This window comes from Taudactylus pleione, unplaced genomic scaffold, assembly GCF_031769625.1.
Source record: "Taudactylus pleione unplaced genomic scaffold, aTauple2 ptg000703l, whole genome shotgun sequence".
In the NCBI taxonomy this organism is placed as follows: domain Eukaryota; kingdom Metazoa; phylum Chordata; class Amphibia; order Anura; family Myobatrachidae; genus Taudactylus; species Taudactylus pleione.
In genome coordinates, this window is record NW_028285105.1 from 3547737 (window position 1) to 3569762 (window position 22026).

At 44.4% G+C, this 22026-nt stretch overlaps 1 protein-coding gene across 1 annotated transcript in view; it reads left to right on the forward strand.

Annotated features, from left to right (window-relative positions):
* The first annotated feature begins 2224 nt into the window (after window positions 1–2224).
* The window catches only part of CFI (complement factor I), a 79690-nt gene continuing 59888 nt past the window's right edge, over window positions 2225–22026 (forward strand). Inside the window, exons 1-3 of the mRNA XM_088456387.1 lie at window positions 2225–2251; window positions 17823–18069; window positions 19929–20091. Of these exons, the coding sequence (XP_088312513.1) occupies window positions 2225–2251; window positions 17823–18069; window positions 19929–20091 (437 nt within the window). The remainder of the gene's footprint in view (window positions 2252–17822; window positions 18070–19928; window positions 20092–22026) is intronic.

Below are 22026 nucleotides of genomic sequence, written 5' to 3' on the forward strand. Positions count from 1 at the left end.
GCTCTGAATCAGGCCCTTAATTCAATGATAAAAAATTACAATTTCTGAGCGGTTTTTGGAAAAAAAATGAGTGGTTAAGAAAACTATTCTGCACAATGAATACTAAATAAACCTGCATAACTTTTGTTATGTTTTAGTATTAAGGGGTCTATTTACTAAGCAGTATTAGGAGACAGAGTGGAAAGTGATAAGGTGCCAGCCAATCAGCTCCTAACTGCCATCTTACAGGCTGTGTTTTCACTTTTCACTCTGGGCCTGATTCAGACCCACTCGCGAGCGCTGAGCACTCGCAAGCGGGTCGATGGTGTCCTAGTGCGCATGCGCACGATGGAGGGAGCTCCGTCGTGCGCATGCGCGAGACCCGAATAGCGATGGCCAAGCCGTCGCTATGGGTCTCGCACCAAAGGGGGCGTGCTGTCGATGGTGAGTGACAGCACGCTCCCTTTGGTGGGCGTGCCAGGGGCGTGGCTGCCCAGACGGAGGCGTTCCCATGGGAACGCCTACCGTCTGGGGCCGGCCCCACTGACATCACTAGTGATGTCAGTCGGAGTGCTTTTGGCTGTGATAGAGCCAAAAGCACTCCTGGGCTTGCGGCAGCGAGACCCTACCGCAGGGTCTTGTTGCAAGCCCGATGGACGCGATGGTCTTGACCATCGCGACCATCTTTTTGGCCGCTCGCATAAGCTGTGGGTGGTCACCCACAGCTATGCGAGCGGCCAGGAGGCCGCTCCAATATTAGGTAGGAGGGCCCTGATTCAGAACGAGCGCTCTTGTCAGAGTGTCCGGCTCTGAATCAGGCCCTCTGTCTCTTAACACTGCTTAGTAAATAGACCCCTATATATTTACAACTAAATATTTGTGTAGCTAAATACACAAGTATCAGGATTGTGACATATCTTACTGCAATCTCAGGTAAATAGATGAGAACCCTGTGTTTCTTGTAAATGACTGTAAACTACTGTAGGCTATCTGAGTTCATGTTTGCCAACTGTAATTATTTAACAGAATTCATGAGTCAACAAGACAGAAGTCAACAAAATGTTCATCAAGTATATTGTACTCCTAAAATTACCCAAAAACATATTTCATATCTCAAACAAAATATTGTTCAATTTAATGTATAAGCAAATTTGTGGTGTCAGATATTTTTGATGCAAGTACGACCCGTGCAAAGCTTGTAGGAGACGCTCAGAACCTGCCTTTTCTCCCTATAGAGCACAGCATGTCTAAGTAAGGTATCTGGCAATATATAACAATTCTAACAAATTACTGATAATCATCATATTTCACTCACTCTTCATTTATCTAGCTGTAAAAATATAAAATCTGAAAGTGAAAATTGTAGCACTTAAGTGACAAATCTTGTCAGATGATACAATGGGGGAATTCAAATAGTCACGTGATATGCCCTGCAAATAACTGATTGCACCGAACAGGGAAATGCCATTTAATTAAATATCATTTTGCCCGTGTGGTGAACTAGGGGTTAACGCGAGCTACCCCATTAATTTCACGTAAAATGCGGAATCAAAGGGTTGTAAACCCCAATTGGGGCCTTTTCTCACTGACTTTTCCTTGCAGTTCCTGAAACTGAGAGGAAAAGTGCACTTCTGTGGTTTAACACGCGGGCTAAATATCGCTGATTGTATTGTCCGGCGCAGCTAATCGTATTTCTCCCAGTGAGTTCAATTCCCTGTATAGACCCAGAAGAACTAGTATAATGAATGTCATATAAAATATAGTAGTGTTAAAACAATGTAATCCAGTTGTTGATCATTATATATTCACATTGAGGTATCCGCAGGGCCGGTTTAAGAGAGGAGAGGGCCCAGGGGATATATTTATAATGGCTGTAGGGTGTACAGCACCAATATTTAGTTATACTTACCTTTGCTGAAGAGCAGCAATAAACCACAGGGAAAATGGTGGCATGCGCAGAAAAGATGTCTCCGGGTGAAAGGCGTCCCAGAGACGCGCACATGCGCAGTAGATTCTGGCCAACAAAGAGTAAGGGGCCCAAATGGAGGCTGCACACGGGCCCCCTCCTCTCTTAAAACGCCCCTGTGAGGGCCTGTGTGCAGACTCCGTGTGGGCCCCCTACTCTCTGGCAGCACTTGACTTGGTACTAGATTCTACTGCACATGCACAGGTCTCCCTGGGAAAATGGCACCCACTCCTTATTCCCGTGGACATCTCTACTGCACATGCATAAATCTCCAGGAAAATGACCTCTGCACCACTGGCAGAGCAGGTAAGTATAACTATATATGGGTGCAGGGTATGTGTATGTGTCCCCCTGGACCCAGGGGCCCATGTGCACCGCACGACCTGCACCCATTATTGATACACCATAGTGTATCTGGTCACAATGTCAAAATTTAGAATTTCCACATGTAAAATGTCGACATACACCATTTCTTGACTGAGGTACTATAATGTTAGGGTGCCTCGAGGAACGAGTTTGGGAACCTCTGATCTAAGCCTTTTGCAGAACTATCATTAGCATTGGTTCTATGTTCAGTGTGTTAGGGGTTACAACATGTGAGTCCTCTGGACAAACACTATGGCCCGTATTCAATTTGGAGTGAAAAGCCATTTTCGAGTGTTTTTGGCGAAAACTTTTTGCCGATGACGTTATTTTCACCTGTTTTGCTTTTACCTTGTATTCAATTTGAAAGACTTTCCGCCTAGGCGGAAAGTCAATGCAATGTACCAGGCAAAAAAGTTTCGCCTATGAATAGCAGGTGGAAAAAAGTACAGAATTGGGGTTTTGGGGTGCAACGTTGCAGGAACCCCCCTGCAGCCTTCAGACAGTCCCCCAAAGGTAAAGTTGGGGGACAAAGTTAAAATCTAGCAAACTTGACTCGCCATAAAAAAAAGTATTCACATAAAACATTCATAAAGTTAGGCAAGGTTTACCTCCGTACTGTCATCTGCAGCCATAATATGGTTCAGGGGCACCCACAGCTATGCGAACCGCCAGGAGGCCGCACAAAAAAAAAAACGCCCAGATTCAGAGTGTCCGTCTCTGAATCAGGGCCACTGTGCCAGTCATAAGGTATTGTGATTGTCGATAGTGCGCTGATGGTGCAGTGTTTACAACCACCGGCTGAGTTGTACTGTCCACGAGCATTGACAGTGGATGTCTCAGAGCCTGAACAATCCATTGCACGGTAATACACAAGGGGTTGGTTGAAACTAGCATTTGCATATTACCGCAGTTGTGAATACGGAAAAATTAGCAGTCATGCACATTAGCATCCTCTTCCTGAATTGTAATTGATACAATTTTCAACTCACTCTCTGAGGGCCTGATTCAGTGGTGGACACTAATGTTTCCACCACTGTGACTTTATGCACAGTTGCAGTGGTGAAAATGTGCAAATACAAGTCTCAGCCTTCCTCTGGTGTACTAGTATGCGCCAAACTCTGCTAAAACACTGATTCTGCCCATTTATGGTGCAGCTCTGCTGGTGGTTCCAAACACTCAAACATCGTGTTCACCATAAACACTTGCACCAGTCTATAGCTGGCGCAGTGTCTCCTTCTGAAATTGCTCTGAACATGGCCTCTGCGGCTGCGGCTCTGTGTTTGCATTTAGGTTTTCATTACTTTTTGCACGTGTCGTAGCAAAAAAATTGCTCAACTGCGCAAACATCAGTATTGCATCCACCTCTGAATCAGTCCCTCGTTGTGTGGACTGGTCAGTGTGTGATAACAGAGAGCAAACTGAACCGCAGAGGTGGTGTGTGTGGCCTGGCCAAAAGAGTCAGAGGACTGGAGAGGGAGACTGACTGTGGTGTTACAGAAGCATTACTTCTGTAAGTTTAAGTGGCTGGGAGTAAGTTAGTTTCTTAGAAAATGTAACTATTTTGCAAACACGTTTAATTTTGGTTCGGGGTCATTGTGCACACAAAAAACACGAACACTGATCAGCCATAACATTAAAGTCACCTGCCTAATAGGTGCCATCGCGCTGCCAAAACAGCTTTGAACCATTGAGGTATGGACTCCACAAGACCTCTGAAGGCGCCCTGTGGATTCTGGCACCAAGTTGTCAGGAGCAGATCCTTTATGTCCTGGTTGCGTGGTGGAGCCCTCATGGCTCACACTTGTTTTTCCAGCACATCCCACAGATACTCAATCGAATTGAGATCTGGGGAATTTGGAGGCAATGTCAACACCTTGAACTACTTTTCATGTTCCTCAAGCAGGGGTGTAACTAGAGGTATGGGGGCCCCATAGCAAAATTTCCCCCATAGGTCTACCTATACAGTGCCCCTGTAGCTGTGCTCATTATGCAATACCCCCTGTAGTTGTGCCCCTTATGCAGTGCCCATTATACAATGCCCTCTGTAGTTGTGCCCATTATGCAGTACCTCCTGTAGTTGTGCCCATTATGCAGTACCTCCTGTAGTTGTGCCCATTATGCAATGTCCCCTGTAGTTTTGCTCATTATGCAATGCCCCTATATTATAGCCCCTTATGCAGTGCCCCCTGTATTAAATCCCCTAATGCACTGCCCCCAGTAGTGCCCATTATGCAGTGCCCCCAGTAGTGCCCATTATGCAGTGCCCCCAGTAAAGCCCCTAGTAGTGCCCCTAATGCTGTGCCCTCAGTGAAGCTCCTTATGCTGTGACTCCCCACCCCTGTGCAGTACTTACATCTCTTCACGCTCCATTCCACGCTGTCAACTCCCCGTGTAGATGCCGCTGGCTGGATCTGACAAGATCCAGCAGCAGGCGCAGGCTCCTCTCATCCGCACACTGCTGCATTACTGGGAACGCTGGCCTCTGAAGAGATCAAAGGAGTCTTTAGTCTCTGATCGCTTCAGATACCAGCATTCCCAGTTGCACTAGCAACTTGGCTGGGCCGTGCTACAGAGGATGTAGGGGAACACTTGCTGGGCTGGCAAGACCCCTAAACCACTGGGCCCCATAGCATTCTTTATAGTTAAGCCACTGTCCTCAAGCTATTCCTGAACAATGTTTGCAGTGTGGCAGGGCGCATTATCCTGCCGAAAGAGGCCACTGCCATCAGTGAATACTGTTAACATGAAGGGGTATGAGGGAGTATTCTTGATCTGCAACAATGTTTAGGTACAGATTTGTCCTCACACATCTTTGCAGAGCACCAGGTCCCCTGAGACTATGCTAGCGCCGGTAGTATTTATTGCGTCTTTTTTATTGAAAATGTATCTAAGTCGCAATGCGATGCAACTAGGATGCACCAGGAGACAGTGCTGATTCATTTGGTATGTGACACTTGTATATCTGTGTGCAACTCAGTCACACACAGACATACAAGTGTTGCATATTAAATTAATCAGCACTGTCTCCTTGTGTGTCCTAGTCATATTTTCTTTAAAAAAAAGCCCCAACGCTTGCACAGTTGCACAGGATCTGGCGGCTCACTCACACCACACATGTCGCGCTGCGTATTGAGGATAGATGTTAGAGGACACATCTGTAGAAATCTGTCAAATTAAGATCCATATGAATGCCAGGACTACAGGTTTCCCAGCAGAACATTGCCCAGATCATCTCACTGCCTTCTACAGCTTGCTCTCTTCCCGTAGTGCATTCTAGTGCCCCAGGTAAATGATGCACATGCAGATCAGTGTATATTTATGATAAAGTTAATATTCTGCATTTATTAATATTTAGCATTTATTATTTGCTGCTAACAGGAAAGTTTGTTTTAAATCATTGAATTGATCTGAATGATCTGGGCTTATACATACATGTGTGAGCGTATGAACACAATGGGCCTGATTCACATGAGAATGCAAATACATTCTCATGTGAATGAAAATGTATTTGCATGGATAAGCAATTACGAAAATATGCTAATTAGCCATTTGTCATCCATTGCTTAGAGACACCCAATGAAAGTATCTCATATCCGCCGCTCGTGCAGAAAACCGGAGATATCAAATGCAAATCAGGTATCCATCAGCCTTCTGACTAAGTTTAAGCTGTCACAGACATAGCCCATCTCCAGACACAGAGAGAGCTCTCCTGCTGCGAGCAAGAACACAGTGGCTAATTTATGGACACCCAGAAAACTGTGTAAACAGTCCTGGCATGCCCGCGTTTCTCTAACCACCCCCTGTTACCTCCCCCAGCGCTGACTACCTGTCACTCACTTTGCGAGCTAATTCTCTGTGCGAGCGTAATCGCAAATCATTCACTACACATGCGCAGTGTGGCTTACACATATGCACAATGGTTAAAAATCCCTCAATCTGCGGAAATATCGGCATTGCGTCCATATCTGTTCGGTGGTGGGATTGGCTGCAATTTAAGGTGTTCCAGCTAAAATCTCACCCATCTCTTTCTTGGAGAGCACCAGCTAATCTTGCCTATGGCATCACATTGGTCAAGGCCGGCCCTGAGTACGCAGCACTGTTCAAAGAATCTACAGTCAGGTCCATAAATATTGGGACATTGACAGAATTTTCATATTTTGTCCTCTATTCACCACCACAATGGCTTTGAAATGAAACAAACAAGATGTGATTTAACTGCAGACTTTCAGATTTCATTTGAGGGTAATTACATCCAAATCAGGTGAACGGTGTAGGAATTACAACGGTTTCTATATGTGCCTCCCACTTTTTAAGGGGCCAAAAGTAATGGGACAAACTAAACAATCCTAAATCTAACTTTCACTTTTTAATACTTTGTTGCAAATCCTTTGCAGGCAATTACAGCCTGAAGTCTGGAATGCATAGACATTACCAGACGCTGGGTTTCATCCCTGGTGATGCTCTGCCAGGCCTCTACTGCAAATGTCTTCAGTTCTTGCTTGTTCTTGGGGCATTTTCCCTTCAGTTTTGTCTTCATCAAGTGAAATGCATGCTCAATCGGATTCAAGTCAGAGGATTGACTTGGCCATTGCATAACATTACACTTTTTAGCCTTAAAAAACTCTTTGTTTGTTTTTGCAGTATGCTTCGGGTCATTGTCCATCTGCACTGTGAAGCGCTGTCCAATGAGTTCTGAAGAATTTGACTGAATATGAGCATATAATATTGTCCGAAACACTTCAGAATTCATTCTGCTGCTTTTGTCATAGTCACATCATCAATAAATACAAGGGAACCAGTTCCATTGGCAGCCATACATGCCCATGCCATGACACTACCCCCACCATGCTTCACTAATGAGGTGGTATGTTTTGGATCAGTTCCTTTCCTTCTCTTCTCTTCCCATCACTCTGGTACAAGTTGATATTTGTCTCATCTGTCAATAGGATGTTGTTCCAGAACTGTAATGGCTTTTTTAGATGTTGTTTGGCAAACTCTAATCTTGTCTTCCTGTTTTTGTGGCTCACCAATGGTTTACATCTTTAGGTGAACCCTCTATATTCACTCTTGTGAAGTCTTCTCTTGATTGTTGACTTTGACACGTATACATCTACCTCCTGGAGAGTGTTCTTGATTTGGCCAACTGTTGTGAAGGGGTTTTTCTTCACCAGGGAAATAATTCTTCTGTCATCCACACAGTTGTTTTCCGTGGTCTTCCGGGTCTTTTGGTGTTGCTGAGCTCTCCGGTGCGTTCTTTATTTTTAAGAATGTTCCAAGCAGTTGATTTGGCCACACCTAATGTTTTTGCTATCTCTCTGATGGGTTTGTTTTGATTTTTCAGCCTAATGATGGCTTGCTTCACTGATAGTGACAGCTCTTTGGATCTCATATTGATTCCAAATGCAAATGTCACACCTAGAATCAACTCCAGACCTTTTACCTGCTTAATTGATAATGAAATAACGAGGGAATAGCCCACACCTGTCCATGAAATAGCTTTTGAGTTGATAGTCCCATTACTTTTGGCCCCTTAAAAAGTGGGAGGCACATATTGAAACTGTTGTAATTCCTACACCGTTCACCCGATTTGGATGTAATTACCCTCAAATGAAATCTGAAAGTCTGCAGTTAAAGCACATCTTGTTTATTTCATTTCAAAACCATTGTGGTGGTGAATAGAGGCCAAAATATGAAAATTCTGTCAATGTCCCAATATTTATGGACCTGACTGTATACATATACATATTCACATCACTTTCTGCTCCACTAGAGCTTACAACAGGGAGGTTTTTACACAGGAGGACGTCCATGTGCAAATTTTGAAGTGCCACCTCCTTTGAACAAATGACACTGGCACATGCATAGAAGACTCTGGTGTTGAGAGCAGTGCGGAACTTAGCACTGCTGTGCTGCAAATTCACAGAGACTAGGTTGACACTCCCCCTGCTCCCCCCTGCTCTGCATTGCTTTCCGTGTGGCCACACCTCTTTTTCATTATTTACACTGGGCCTGACTCAGATGGATGCAATTCTGATGTTTATGCAAATGGTGGATGTATTTTATACTGTATATACTGTGCGTGTACCGCAATATTTTTGTGGTAGTGGTCATAGAAAGGTTTTATTCACAAAGTAATTGACAGGCAGGGACAGTTTGTGGGCGGCAATGGGGGGAGGCGACTCAAACGCAGGTATGTCGCAACCATTTTCAGTGTGATCCTGTATGCAGTTGTGAAATGTACGGCATCTCAGTTCCATCGACCATCCTGAGTAACCATAGAGTTGCTTAGAACCTCCACCATAATCAACTGATCTGCTCCCGATGCTGAGTCTTTGTATGCAAACGGTTGGTTTTGCGATGCTCCCGTGGGATTGTCAATACATATCTATGCGGCTGCAACATTTGCATATTCGCACACAGCGGCTGCATGCAAAGACGCAGTCTTGACATTATTTGCGTCCATCTCTGAATCAGACCCACTGTGAAGAGTGAGGGGTAACATCCATCTCCACACCTCCTCCACTAAGTTCAGTGCTGCCTGTGTGTGCGTTTGTGTGTGTGAGACAAGACACACACACTCACACTACATACTTACCTACTTCATGGTGCTGGTCGGTCGCCTTCTCCAGGTATCCATCCATTGGGCTTGGCAAGAAGAATCAAACCTCTTTCTTGATCCCACAAACATGCAAGCACTGTATACTGTATTTATGACACTCCTGTGTGGTTTCCTGCACCTTAGCGCTGAATGGCAGAAGAGTCAGCCAATCAGCAGGCGGTTGCTATGGCAGCACCTACTGATTGGCTTAGAGAGGTCTTAGTTTAGCCAGTCAGCGCTAAGGTGCAGGAATCCACATGGGGGAACTGTCAGCAAGCACTGTAAAGTACAATATATAGTGTGAGTGTATAATAAAGGGTTAAATCATTCGGTGTGTGAGTCTTGTCTTTTTTAAAATATTTTCTTCACAATGGAAGTACAGGTGCCAGCGGGCACTTACGGCGGAATTCAATTCTTTCCAGCCCCCTATCGCGCCCGACGGAGCTAAGCTATTCTTGCTCCTGTCGGGCGCGATCAGCTGCCAAGCGCTACATTTCAGCTCGCAGCCCCTGGGGGATGAGAGCTGAAATGTGCGAAAAGTGACATGTTTGGGCGCCCAAACATCACTTTTCGCGATCGCGCCCAGCACTTTGGTCGGGTTTAGCTGCTTTACGCGGCTAAACCTGACCTCTATGGGCGCGATCAGCGTGAAAAGCTTGCACAATTGCATAGCGGCCCACGATCTCCTGTCACTTTAGACGGGAGATGCAGGCCGCGAAATCAATAGAATTCCGCCCTTAGTGTCCAGGTATGGTGGCACTTGTGGTTCTCCAAGAACCGCCATGCGGGGCAAGCTTGCTGGGGCCTGTAATCCCACTGTAATGAACAATATTAATTACTATTTTACACAAATTAACCCTACACCTGCCTTCACCAGGTGTGCATGGAATAGCCCCGGGCTTCACCTCAGTCCTTAGGTATCCTCCGGACTGGGGACCCCTTTTTGGGAGCAGCCCCACTTTCCGAGATATCCCAGGGCTGGTGTGACCAGTTTGAGGATGGTTAATGCTTTGGCAAGGGGGACCCTGTGATGTGTGTCCACCTGCTATGGCATTACCACCTGACTGGTTGAGCCCGGTGCTGGTTAATGGAAATACGAGGGAACCCCATGCCATTTCTCCCCAAATTTTCCAGTACCAGAATGGGCTCAGAGGTCCAAGGCTGGTTATGCTTGGGAGGGAAGGGGGGGCACGCCGAATTTCTTAAACTTTTGAACCATTTATTTACACTGTACACCAGGGCCGGCCCTAGCCCAAATTTTTAGGTAAGCGAGTACATTTTTTGGCGCCCCCCCCTATGCAGTGCCCCTTTTACAGTGCCCCCGGTAGTGGTCCCCCCTGTGCAGTGCCCCTTGTGCCCCAGTAGTACTCACTCCCTATTAAGTGCCCCAAGTAGTGGTACCCCCTATGCAGTGCCCTTTATATAGTGCCCCCAGTAGTGGTGCCCCCCCTTGTAGTGCCCTTAGTAGTAGTCCCCCCTCTTGTAGTGCCCCCAGTAGTAATCCCCCCCTTGTAGTGCCCCCAATAGTGTTTCCCCCCCTGTAGTGCCCCCAGTAGTGCCCCAAGTAGTATTCCCTCCCTGTAGTGCCCCCAGTAGTATTCCCTCCCTGTAGTGCCCCCAGTAGTATTCCCTCCCTGTAGTCCCCCCAGTAGTATTCCCTCCCTGTAGTGCCCCCAGTAGTATTCCCACCCTGTAGTGCCCCCAGTAGTATTCCCCCTGTAGTTGCCACAGTAGTAATCCCCCCCTGTAGTATTCGCCCCCCTTTGTAGTGCCCCCACTAGTAGCCCCCCTGTAGTGCTCCCTGTAGTAGCCCCCCTTGTGGTGCCCCCAGTAGTAGTCCCCCCTTGTAGTGCCCCAAGTAGTAATCCACCTCCCCCCCACCACCCAGTAGAGACGTAATAAAAATAAAAAAAAACACTTACCTGAAACCCGCTCCTGGTCCCGCCGCCGATATCAGCTCCTCCGTCCGCCGCTTTGCATTATGGGAGTGACGTCACGTCATGACATCACTCCCATTACCCACTGTGGGAGCCGGAAGATGTCCGGCTCTGGCAGTGGGAGCAGCAGCCGATGAGAGTCTGTCAGACTCTCATCAACTGCTAAAGCAAACACACAGCTGCCGGCGCCGGTGGCTGTGTGTTTGTGCCATGTAGCGCTGACTGAACTTTGTCCGGTCAGCGCTACACACGCGGTGCAACTGTGTCACAGAGACACAGTCTGCACCGCGGCTCGCATGGTACGCAGCTGAGGCGCCCTTCACTATGTGGCGCCTTACTCAGCTGTGTACCATGCGTAACGGGAGAACCGGCCCTGCTGTACACACAAAAGCACTCTACAGAACTGACAGATCTGTGCAGTGCTTTGGCAGAGTCTATTGAGAAGGGGCCAATACGACAGAACTCGCACACGATATAACACAAGCAGTATTACCATCTAATCAAAATATACAGGAAAGTTGCTTAGCAAATCTGTGATTTTGGTCGCAAAAAAATCATGCGAATCCCAGTATTGCCCATGACCAGACAGAATTCTCTGCTGAAACTAGAAACATATGAATCTTTATAGTATTTATCCCTTGCAATAATGACAAGGGATGATCTGGATATTGTGGCTATTACGGAGTAATGGTGCAATGAAAATCATGACTGGGACATACTTTATTTAGGAAGGACAGAATTGGAAGAATAGGAAGAGGAGTAGCAATGTATGTCGAGGAAAGCATAAATACTAGCCTTTGGGAGACTATAGAAACAGGGAAGAAAGTGATTCTTCGTATTGGGGTGATCTACAGACCACCAGGTCAGGAAGAGGAATTGGACAATAAACTATCAGGACATCCTGAATTCATTGCAGGGAGCCTCCCTCCAGCAATTGGTGATGGAGCCCACTCGGAAAGACGCAATATTAGACTTAATACTTACAAATAGAGACAGAATATCTGATGTAAAAGTGGGTGAAAACCTGGGATCCAGTGATCATCAAGCAGTATGGTTCAGTATAAAAGCAGATACTGACTCACCCAGAGCCAGATTAAGGCCCACATGGGCCTGGAGCTGAAAATGTTCAAGGGCCTATACTGAGAAGGGGAAGAGCTGTGAACGATGCTGTGTGGCTGTGGTCAGAGTCACCTTGGAGTATACACCCCCTAAACTATGACCACAATGTCTCCCTAACTACATAGAAATAGAAAAATGGCATAATTTTGTTTTTTTGGAGGAAGGACTAGAAAAACTATTTAAATACTTAAAATTTATGGCCAGTTAGGCAGCTTGTAATCATTCTGTCATGTTGATGGGCCTATTCTTATTTTTAGGCCTGGAGCTGTAGCTCCATCTGCACCATTGTTAATCTGGCCCTGGACTCACCCCCTACAAAAACAAAGGTGTTAGATTTTAGGAAGGCCGAATTTGCAGGGATGGTAAGATGTGTAAGAGAATCTTTGGCAGAGTGGAGGAACTTGAAAGGAGTGCAGGAGAGGTGGGAAAATTTAAAAAGTGCGATATTAAAGGCAACAGACCTTTGTAACAAAAGGGTTAGGAAAACCACAAGGAAAAGGAAGCCAGTGTGGTTTGGGAAAGAGGTAGCAAGTATTGTGAAAGCAAAAAAGATGGCATTTAGGAAATACAAGCAGACGCAAAATAATGAGGACAAAGTGGAGTATCTTGTAAAACAGAATGAGGCTAAGAAAGTAATCAGATGTGCAAAGGCAAAAGCTGAGGAGAAAATGGCACAGTCAGTGGGTAAGGGGGGCAAAACTTTTTTTAAGTATATAAGCGAAAGGAGAAAAACAAAAGGTGGAATAAAAAGACTAAAGACAGAAAGAGGGAGTCTTGTTGAGGGAGACAATGAGATAGTTAATCATCTTAATAATTATTTTTGTTCAGTATTTACTACTGAAAGAAAGGGCAAGGGGCCACAGTTAAGTTGCAGGTGTAATCAGAAAAATGAGGTAGGAACAAACACATTTACAGAGGAGAAGATCCTAACAGAACTCTCAAAACTGAAAGTGGATAAATCAATGGGGCCAGATGGGATACATCCAAGGATACTAAAAGAGCTTAAAGAGGTGCTGGTAACACCATTAACAGAATTATTCAACCAGTCACTAGCTACTGGAGTAATTCCAGAGGACTGGAACAAACGTTGTCCCACTGCACAAAAGTGGAAGCAAGAAAGAGGCAAGCAACTACCGACCAGTGAGCCTTATATCAGTAGTAGGGAAATTGATGGAAGCACTCTTAAAAGAAAGAGTCACAGATTATCTCAAATCCAGCAATTTGCAGGATCCCAAACAGCATGGATTTACTGGGGGGAGATCATGTCAAACAAATCTTATTGACTTTTTTGACTTGGTGACTAAGGAAATAGATAAAGGGGGGGCCATAGATATAGCTTATCTAGACTTTAGTAAGGCTTTTGACACTGTTCCACATCGCAGACTGTTAAATAAACTGGAAAGCATGGGATTGGATACAAAGATAGTTGAATGGATAAGATCATGGCTGCAGGATAGGAAACAGAGAGTTGTAGTAAACGGAGTGCAGTCTCAAGAGGGAAATGTTACCAGTGGAGTACCTCAGGGATCTGTACTTGGACCAGTACTTTTTAATATCTTTATTTGTGACATTGAAAATGGTATTGAAGGGAAACTATGCCTTTTTGCAGATGACACAAAGTTATGCAACATGGTAGACACACCAGGAGGGGTAAAACAAATGATTGATGATCTAGGTTGACTAGTGGAATGGTCAAGAAAGTGGCAACTACAGTTTAATGCCAAAAAATGCAAGATCATGCACTTGGGTCTCAAAAATCCAAAGGCTAAATATAGTATCAGTGGCACTACACTGGAAACTACTGAAGAGGAAAGGGATCTAGGAGTCACTATTTCAGGTGACTTCAAGGCAGGTAAGCATTGTAACAAAGCAATGAGAAAGGCAAGTCAAATGCTTGGATGCATAGGGAAAGGAATCAGTAGCAGAAAGAAAGAAGTGATAATACCACTGTATAGGTCATTGGTACATCCTCATCTCAAATACTGGCCCTCATTCAGAGCCGTTCGCTATTTGCGTTCGTTCGTTCAAAAACAAGTGGTGGCTATGCAAATGATCCTTTCGCACATTGCAGTCTGTTCACACCTCTAAGTCTGAACGAGCGAGCAAAACATACGCTCTTTTATTTCTTAAATACGCCCCCTGGCCGCTCGCACCATACGTCATGTCCGCTATTTATTAGATTAATCGAGTACATCGAACAGGATAAGAACTGCTCGCTATTCTTGTGGTTGGTTTTTTCAACCGCTATTTTGCGAGCAGTTCTGAGTTTAAAAAAACCAAGTGACGTGGTCATTGACGCTGCTGTATTAATTATGCACACCCATAAAACGCCCGTTTTGACCTTTAAGCACGCCTGCGATCGGATCTCCACTCCCCGTTTTCAAGCACCTTCCCCTGTTACCACCCACATACGCCTCATTCTGTCACTCAAAATAGCAGGCATTCGCTATATTGCGTACAAATGATTTTCGGCCGCACTGACTGGTTCGCGCATGCGTACTAAAAACCGTACGCATGCGCAGATGTGCGAACATCGCTCGGAACGAGCGTACTGCCGATAGCGAGTGGCTCTGAATGAGGGCCACTGTGTTCAGTTCTGGAGGCCATATCTCCAGAAGGATATTAATACATTAGAGACTGTACAAAGAAGGGCAACTAAAACGGTTCAAGGTCTACACCACAAAACGTACCAGGAAAGACTAAAATATCTTAATATGTATAGTTTGGAGCAGAGAAGGGATAGGGGGGACATGATAGAAACGTTCAAATATATAAAGGGTTTTAACAAGGTAAAGTAAGGAAACATTCTTCAAAGAAACTGAAACTGGAGAGTGGTAGGTTCAGGGGAAACTTGAGGAAAAATGACTTCACAGAAAGGGTAGCGGACAAGTGGAATAGCCTCTCATCAGAGGTGGTAGAGGCTAGGACAGTAGAGCAATTTAAACATGCATGGGATAGACATAAAGATAACCTTCAGAAGAAGTAAGGATCAATAAGGGTTGAGGTAACAATATGTTTAAAAATGGGACAGACTAGATGGGCCAAGTGGTTCTTATCTGCCGTCAAATTCTATGTTTCTATATAACCGTGTATTGGAGCGGCAGCCCTAACATAAAATTTTACTGAAAAAATCTTTGCCTTCTATCCTTACTTATCCTTGGGATAACAGATATACTATAATGGTGTAAGTATCCTGAAACATATAATTTCATATTGCTACTATCTAAATAAATGCCACAAATACAGTAGACACAGGAACAAATTAATGGTTACTGTCAGTTAAATAGTGCAAAAGCTACAGTAGCACTATATTCAAATGGACAACAAGTCATCCAGGGAATGTTCCTAGGATGTGCAACCTAACCAGGACGAATCCAAACCTAGGTTTGCAACTACCAAGAGTGTTGGCCAGAATGGTTTAATTGGCCAAGTATGAACTGTTAAGGGGATATTAGTGTAGGTTTCAGGTTGTTATATGATGTAGGATCCATATACTATATGTGAAATGTAATTCTATTGTTAGATATAGTGTTTCACATTAAACTAAAGTGGTTAAGTGAGGAGCTATTGGATGTGTGATGCTGTTAAGGTTATTAATGTAATCTCTCTATCGATAATTGGATGTAGTTGAAGACAGCCTCACACATGCCTTCAAAATTATACTAGAAGTTGTATTAACGGTAATATAATTAATGATCTGAGGGATAAATTAACTTACCTTCGTGTTCAGTGGAAAAGAACTCGCATTGCTGGTGTATCCTGCATAATAAATATTGTATTTCTATGTCCACTTTTTGTTTTAAAAACAAAGTAATATTATTGGGGAACGCCATCCACTTTTAAATCTGATCTCCGGTATTTTCCTTCTTGTAAAGACATTAGAAGATATAGTGTAATTAGCTTTTTATCACATAAGCTTATACTTTAGGCTTGTCACAATTCTCAGGCAAACAATGGTGCTTGCCCATACTTGGTATTGGCAGAGACCCAATACAGAAGCACCAAGTACCTGAATCAGACCCGATCGCTAGGATGCGTTCGCTCATAGCCGGATGATTTTCGCTTTGTGGGCATGCGTATGCATCGCAGTGCGTGTGCGCGAACCAGTGCTAGAGATCGGGAAGCATTCGCTCGTTGCGCATAGACTTCCCAGCAGAGTGAATGACAGGAGAAGCCGTTTGTGGGTGGTGACAGGGGCAGGCCACTAGAAACGAGGGAGTGAAGGTGCGAACCAGGCGTGCCTGAGTGTATCAACGCCGTTTCAGAGGCGTGCATAATTAAAAGTAAGCATCTTTGTACACGTCACCTGGCTGTTTTTTACACTTAAGTGATGGCAGTGCTTGAGGTAGGGTATAGTCAACCTCATGCGCTGCGTTCGCTTCCGATGGTACCCAATGTACCGATGCTTGCATACACTTCCTGGAGATGACTTGCGCTGGTGGGCATCTTAAGACAGGCTGATGGGCATCTGCATATACAAAGTAATCGCACGCCAAGACATAGTGGGAGTGCTTATGCCTTGCCATGCGATCGCCTGCTGTGCCGTCACTTAGCTGAATTGCATATGCTGGGTGCGAAAGAACGCATCTAGCTAGCGAGTCTGAATGAGCTCCTGAGTCTAGTGTGCCGGAGGTTTTCACCAGGGACCCCCACAAGGAGGTATGGACTTAACTGCTCCCGGCACGCTGGATGTGGCCCTCTGTCTGGAGTCCTTCATCAGAGCCATAACTAGACTTTTTTGGCGCCATGGGCCAGAAAGAGCATTGGCCCCCCCTACCCCCCCATTTTTCATATAGGTACATAAGGTGCAAATATGGAAAAGTGGAGTGGCCTCATGGGGAAGGTGCATGACAAATCTGTCCCATACGATGATGAATGGGTACCAATCCCTCTGTACCACTGTTATCCAAGTGTCACTGCCAAATACAGTGTGAATCCAATGGCTGCAGTGATGATACACAATCATTTTGCAGAGGTGATGGGTTCAAGTCCTGGGTATGACAGTATTTTGAAATGTGTGTGTCTTAAATAAAGGAGGATGTGACTGAAGGTGCTTGGGGAGGTGGCCAGATGGAGTTGGAGTCTGCCAGAAAGGAGATAGGGGTGGCCAGGAGATGCCGGAATTAAAGAAGACGAAGCTACAAGTGAGAATGATTATAAACAGAAAATTGACAACATTGCCCCCTGCCCATGGCACATGTCGCACCACCCTAGTTATGGCCCTTCGTACAGGTGCTGGTATACACTTGTGTGTGGAAATAGCACTTAGGGATGAAGACGTAAAAGAGAGGTCGACCATCCGGGTCAATACCAGCCGAGCTGCTTAGTACCAGGAATGAGACAAAATCAGGTCAAGGAGAATAGCCGAGGTCAGAAACAGTGAACAGACTAGGAACACAGATCAAAAATGCCGGGGCAAGGTATGAGCCTATACTCTGGCACTGGATTGTGCTCAGAGACCCCCTAGTATAGGCTGGAAGTTCAAAATCAGCGCCAAAAGTGATGTCACATTTGGCGCGTCTACCCTTTTAAATTGTACATAGGATGGTACGCACATCCCTATGGATGCCGCAGCCATGTGTGTTCTGTGTCCCCGCTGTCGGCCAGGTCCCCAGTGATGCCAGATCCGGTAAGTGATGACCAATGTCCGGCATTCTGCAACAAGGCTTAATGGTTTCCCCAAGCAAGCCCCTGGCGGAAGGTATACAAGTGTGCATGCTTGGGTGGAGACATCTTTGCAGAATAGTCTAACATATTTCATGCAACCCATAATACAATAATACTAAAAATAAGTGTCAGTGGCACTGGGTTACACATATTAGATAGATTTTTTGACGTGCCATTTTGTCTATTACAGGGCACAGTTTCTAAGAACACATGTTGGGATGAAAAGTACGATTCTGATTCATGTTACAAAGTCTTCTGTAATCCCTGGCAGAGATGTTATAATGGAAAATGCATTTGTAAGCTGCCTTACCAATGTCCTAAAAATAAAACCTTTGAGGTTTGCTCAAACACAGGAAAAAGATTTTTGACCTACTGTCAATTAAAGATCGCTGAATGCAATGACCAGGGTACCAGATTTTCTTCAAATACATGTACAGGTAAGAACGTCATTGATTATTCTGTTGCTTTTTGACAAAATTTAGCTTTTTGACAATATAAAAAAATATTAATTTTGACATTATTTCTAAGGCTATATCTATATTTCTAAGGCTATATCTACATTGATACCCCCTTTAGGTTTTCCTGATACATCAATACAACTGATATATCAGATTTTTTGTATTAAAACAATATTTTGCCAAATATTTATATTCTTTATATCGATATTCGATGTCCTTCCCTATTGAAAATCTCTCTCTCGCTCATATCGGCAGCACTGTATATCTGGTGCTGGCAGGCAGACATGGAGCTCGTGGACCGGCAACCAATCAGCAGTGATGGCTCCTGAATGGCTGCCAGTCTTCGAGCTCCAATTGGCTCACGACCAGAGCCAGATTCAAACTGTACTGGCGCTGTCTGTCCATGTCTGCAGCTGCCTACCGTAATTAGCTGGTGGCTGGCATCAAATCCACACCTGCCTGCTGCTGATGGCACACAGGGGGAGGCGAGAGGCTGCTGGATGGAAACTGGGAGGTCAGTTGCTGGGAGGGGCGTAATATGTAAGGGGCACTACTATTGTGTGAAATAATGTGCTATATGGGGCACTACTACTATGTGGCATAATCTGTAAAGGGCATTACTGTGTTGTATAATGTGTAAGGGGCATTACTTTGTAGTGTAGGGGACATTACTGTGTGGCATAATGTGTATAAAGGGGCACTACTACTGTGTGGCATAATGTGTATAAGGGGTACTACTGTGTGGCATAACCTGAATGGACTCTGTGTGGCATAACATGAATGGGCTCTGTGTGGAGGCAAATGTATGTGTTTTTATACCTCAGCAGGGGTGGGGGGGACTTTTAAGATCTTGCTATGTAGCCCACAAAGTTTGTGTTATGCCCTTACATGCAAACACAGAGGGCTGACTAATAAATATGGTCACAAAAAGGACTAACTCTGGATTTAATATGAACTTGCATGAGTCATAAAGTTTAACACTTGCTCAGACTGTGAGGTTAAAAGGATACTTTTGGAGCTTTCACACAGGCAGGCGGCCATTTTCCACTTGAGTTAGCCCCATTTTCAGGAAATGTGTGACAGTGTGTGGCCGTGACAAAGTTCAAACCTAGGCAAAAACCTAATCCTGGTCAAACTACACCATCCTGCCAAATTTGGTGGATCTAGGTCCAAAACTCTGGTCATGCATATAGGACAAAAAGATAGACACTCTTTCTTGCTTATTAATTATAGAGATATACTGTATACTTATTTTGATTTTTAGTGATGACAGACTCTTAAATATTTGTAAGAAACTCATATGAATCATGAGTCATGTAATCATTTTTTAAACTATTGGAGGTTGAGTCTCTCATATCCAAAATGCTTGGGACCAGGGGAATTTTGGATATCGGAATATTCCGTATTTTGGAATATTTGCATACCATAATGAAATGTTTTGGGAATGGGACCCCAATATACACACAGAATGCATTTATGTTCTATATATACCTTATACATACAGCCTGCAGGTCAGTTTATACAATATTTTTAATAATTTTGTGTATCAAAAAAAGTTTATGTTCATACATGAAATTCATTTATGTTTCATATACACCTTATACACACAGTCTGAAGGTTATTTTATACTGTATTTTAATAATTTTGTGCTTTAAACAAAGTGTGTGTTCACTGAACCACCAGAAAGCAAAGGTTTCACTTTCTCAGTCATGCTAAAAATATTCCGTATTTCGGAAAATTCCGTATTTCAGAATATTTGTATATGGGAGACTCAACCTGTACAGCTATTCATTACCATTAGCATCAGAATTTAAAATCATATTTTCTCCACAATATAGGTAAATTTGAAATGTCTTTAAAAAATAAAGAAGGCGTGCCTAATAAAAAGAACGGTCTTGTGAAAATAAAGTTACCTAATCAACCACCTGAGTACTTTGCATGTGTTGAAACATGGACAATCGCAGAAGCCAATGTAGCCTGCAGGCAACATGGATTTCCCAAGTAAGTTCCATAATCAGCATTTGTTTGGCAATTGTATCTTACTGTATACCACATACCAAGTCACTGATCTGGCACCCTTCCTGCAGAACTGTACCGGGCGCTCAGCCAATGTAGTACATACACAAGTCCATAGGGAGGCATACCAGGATAAGCTGCTGGCACTGCACCTACTGACGTCAGACGCACGGCGGCGCCTATCACTGACATCAGCGATTGCCCACTCAACCCATGGCAACCACCATAGCAAAATCTCAGATGACAGCGCAGTGCTACACGGAGGCAGAGGCATACAGCGATGCCTGCTCGCGGGCCTCCCGGTGGGCTGCACTGCATGTAAAACATGAAATAAGAAAACTTGCAATACATTAACAACAAAAGGGTAGGAATAAGTACATACCTCTAAGGTCCATATTCAATTTGAAGCGTTAAGTCCGGATCCGCGTTAAGTTACCAGCGATGACGTCATTATCTCCTGTTTTGGTTTTACCCCGTATTCAATTTGAAAGACTTTCCGCCTAGGCGGAAAGTCAATGCAATGTAATAGGCGGTAAAGTATCGCCTATGAATGGCAGGCGGAAAAAAGTGCAGAATTGGGGTTTTGCGGTGCAACGTTGCGGGAACCCCCGTGCAGTTTTCAGACAGTCCCCCAAAGGTAATCTGTGTAACAAAAAATGTACTTTGAAAAAGGGGGCGAAAAAAAAATGTTGGGGTACAAACTTAAAAACTAGCAAAATTGACTCTGGGGGGGTCCCCAAGTATGCTCCAAGTGTTTTTTTTTCATTGCAGGTGCTTGCGGCAGGTGGATCTTTCACGATTTTTTCAACTTCACTTTTTCAACTTTAAATATGCTGACCCCCATTTTCAAGTACCCCAAATTTGCTGGGATAAGTTATTTTCTGGAAAATATACTCCTAAATACTATACTGCATCAGGTATAGAAAAACGCTATTTAGCAGCTATTGAGCCCATTTAAAAACACCAAATACCTTCAGCAAGCCAAATCGGGGGGTAGCATAGTGAACCCCCATGTCAGAGCATCATTTGGGGGGTGACAGGCTGATTTCCCCAAAAATGACAGTACTTTCCGCTTGTTACAGTATCGCCGGGTGCCGTTTACACGTACTTTGAAATTGTATACGGGGTAAAGCCAGGACGGCCGCGATACTTTAACGCCTACAAAACAGGCGAAGTCGGCGTTAAGTGGGCTGCGTTAACTTAACGCGGCTCGGCTCAAATTGAATACGGCTCTAGGTATGATACCACAGACTAGGATAACTGATCCATGTGGCTGGCTATGTGTCTTAATACTAAAGCACAGTCTTAGCAGGCTGCAGAGGACACAAAAGGTAAAGTCAGAATAAGTAATAATAATGCATAATGGACAGACTATGTCAATAAGTAACTCTGCCAAATATTAACTCACTATCTGGTGTGTATTAAGACTAATATTGGAAACATCCAAAGCAACCCGTGCTTCACAAGAAATGGCCAGGCAAGTGAGAAAAAATCTCACTCGTGTTTACAGATAGCAATTGAGGGGCAAGGTTTCATTTAACCCCCATGAGGTCACTGTATTAAGGGTATAGATCCATTTCGCTTTCAAGCGGAGGAGGGCTTTGGCTCTGTCGCCACCACGCTGTGACACAGGGACACAATCAATGATCTTGTATTTCAAAGAGGCTAGTCTGTGTTAAAATTCTTTAAAATGTCTTGCGACAGGCTGGTCCTGCTCCTTGCCCTCTAAAACTGCCCTGATGGCGGAACGGGGGAGCGCCATACGCTCTTTGAATTGTCTTGTGGTTTTACCGATGGAAAGCAAGCCACATGGGCATCTAATCACATAGACCACAAATCTACTGGTACAGCAGGTATGTGTCTAATTTGGTAGCGTCTACCAGAATGGGGATGGGAAACAAAAATCCCCTCCTCAAGATA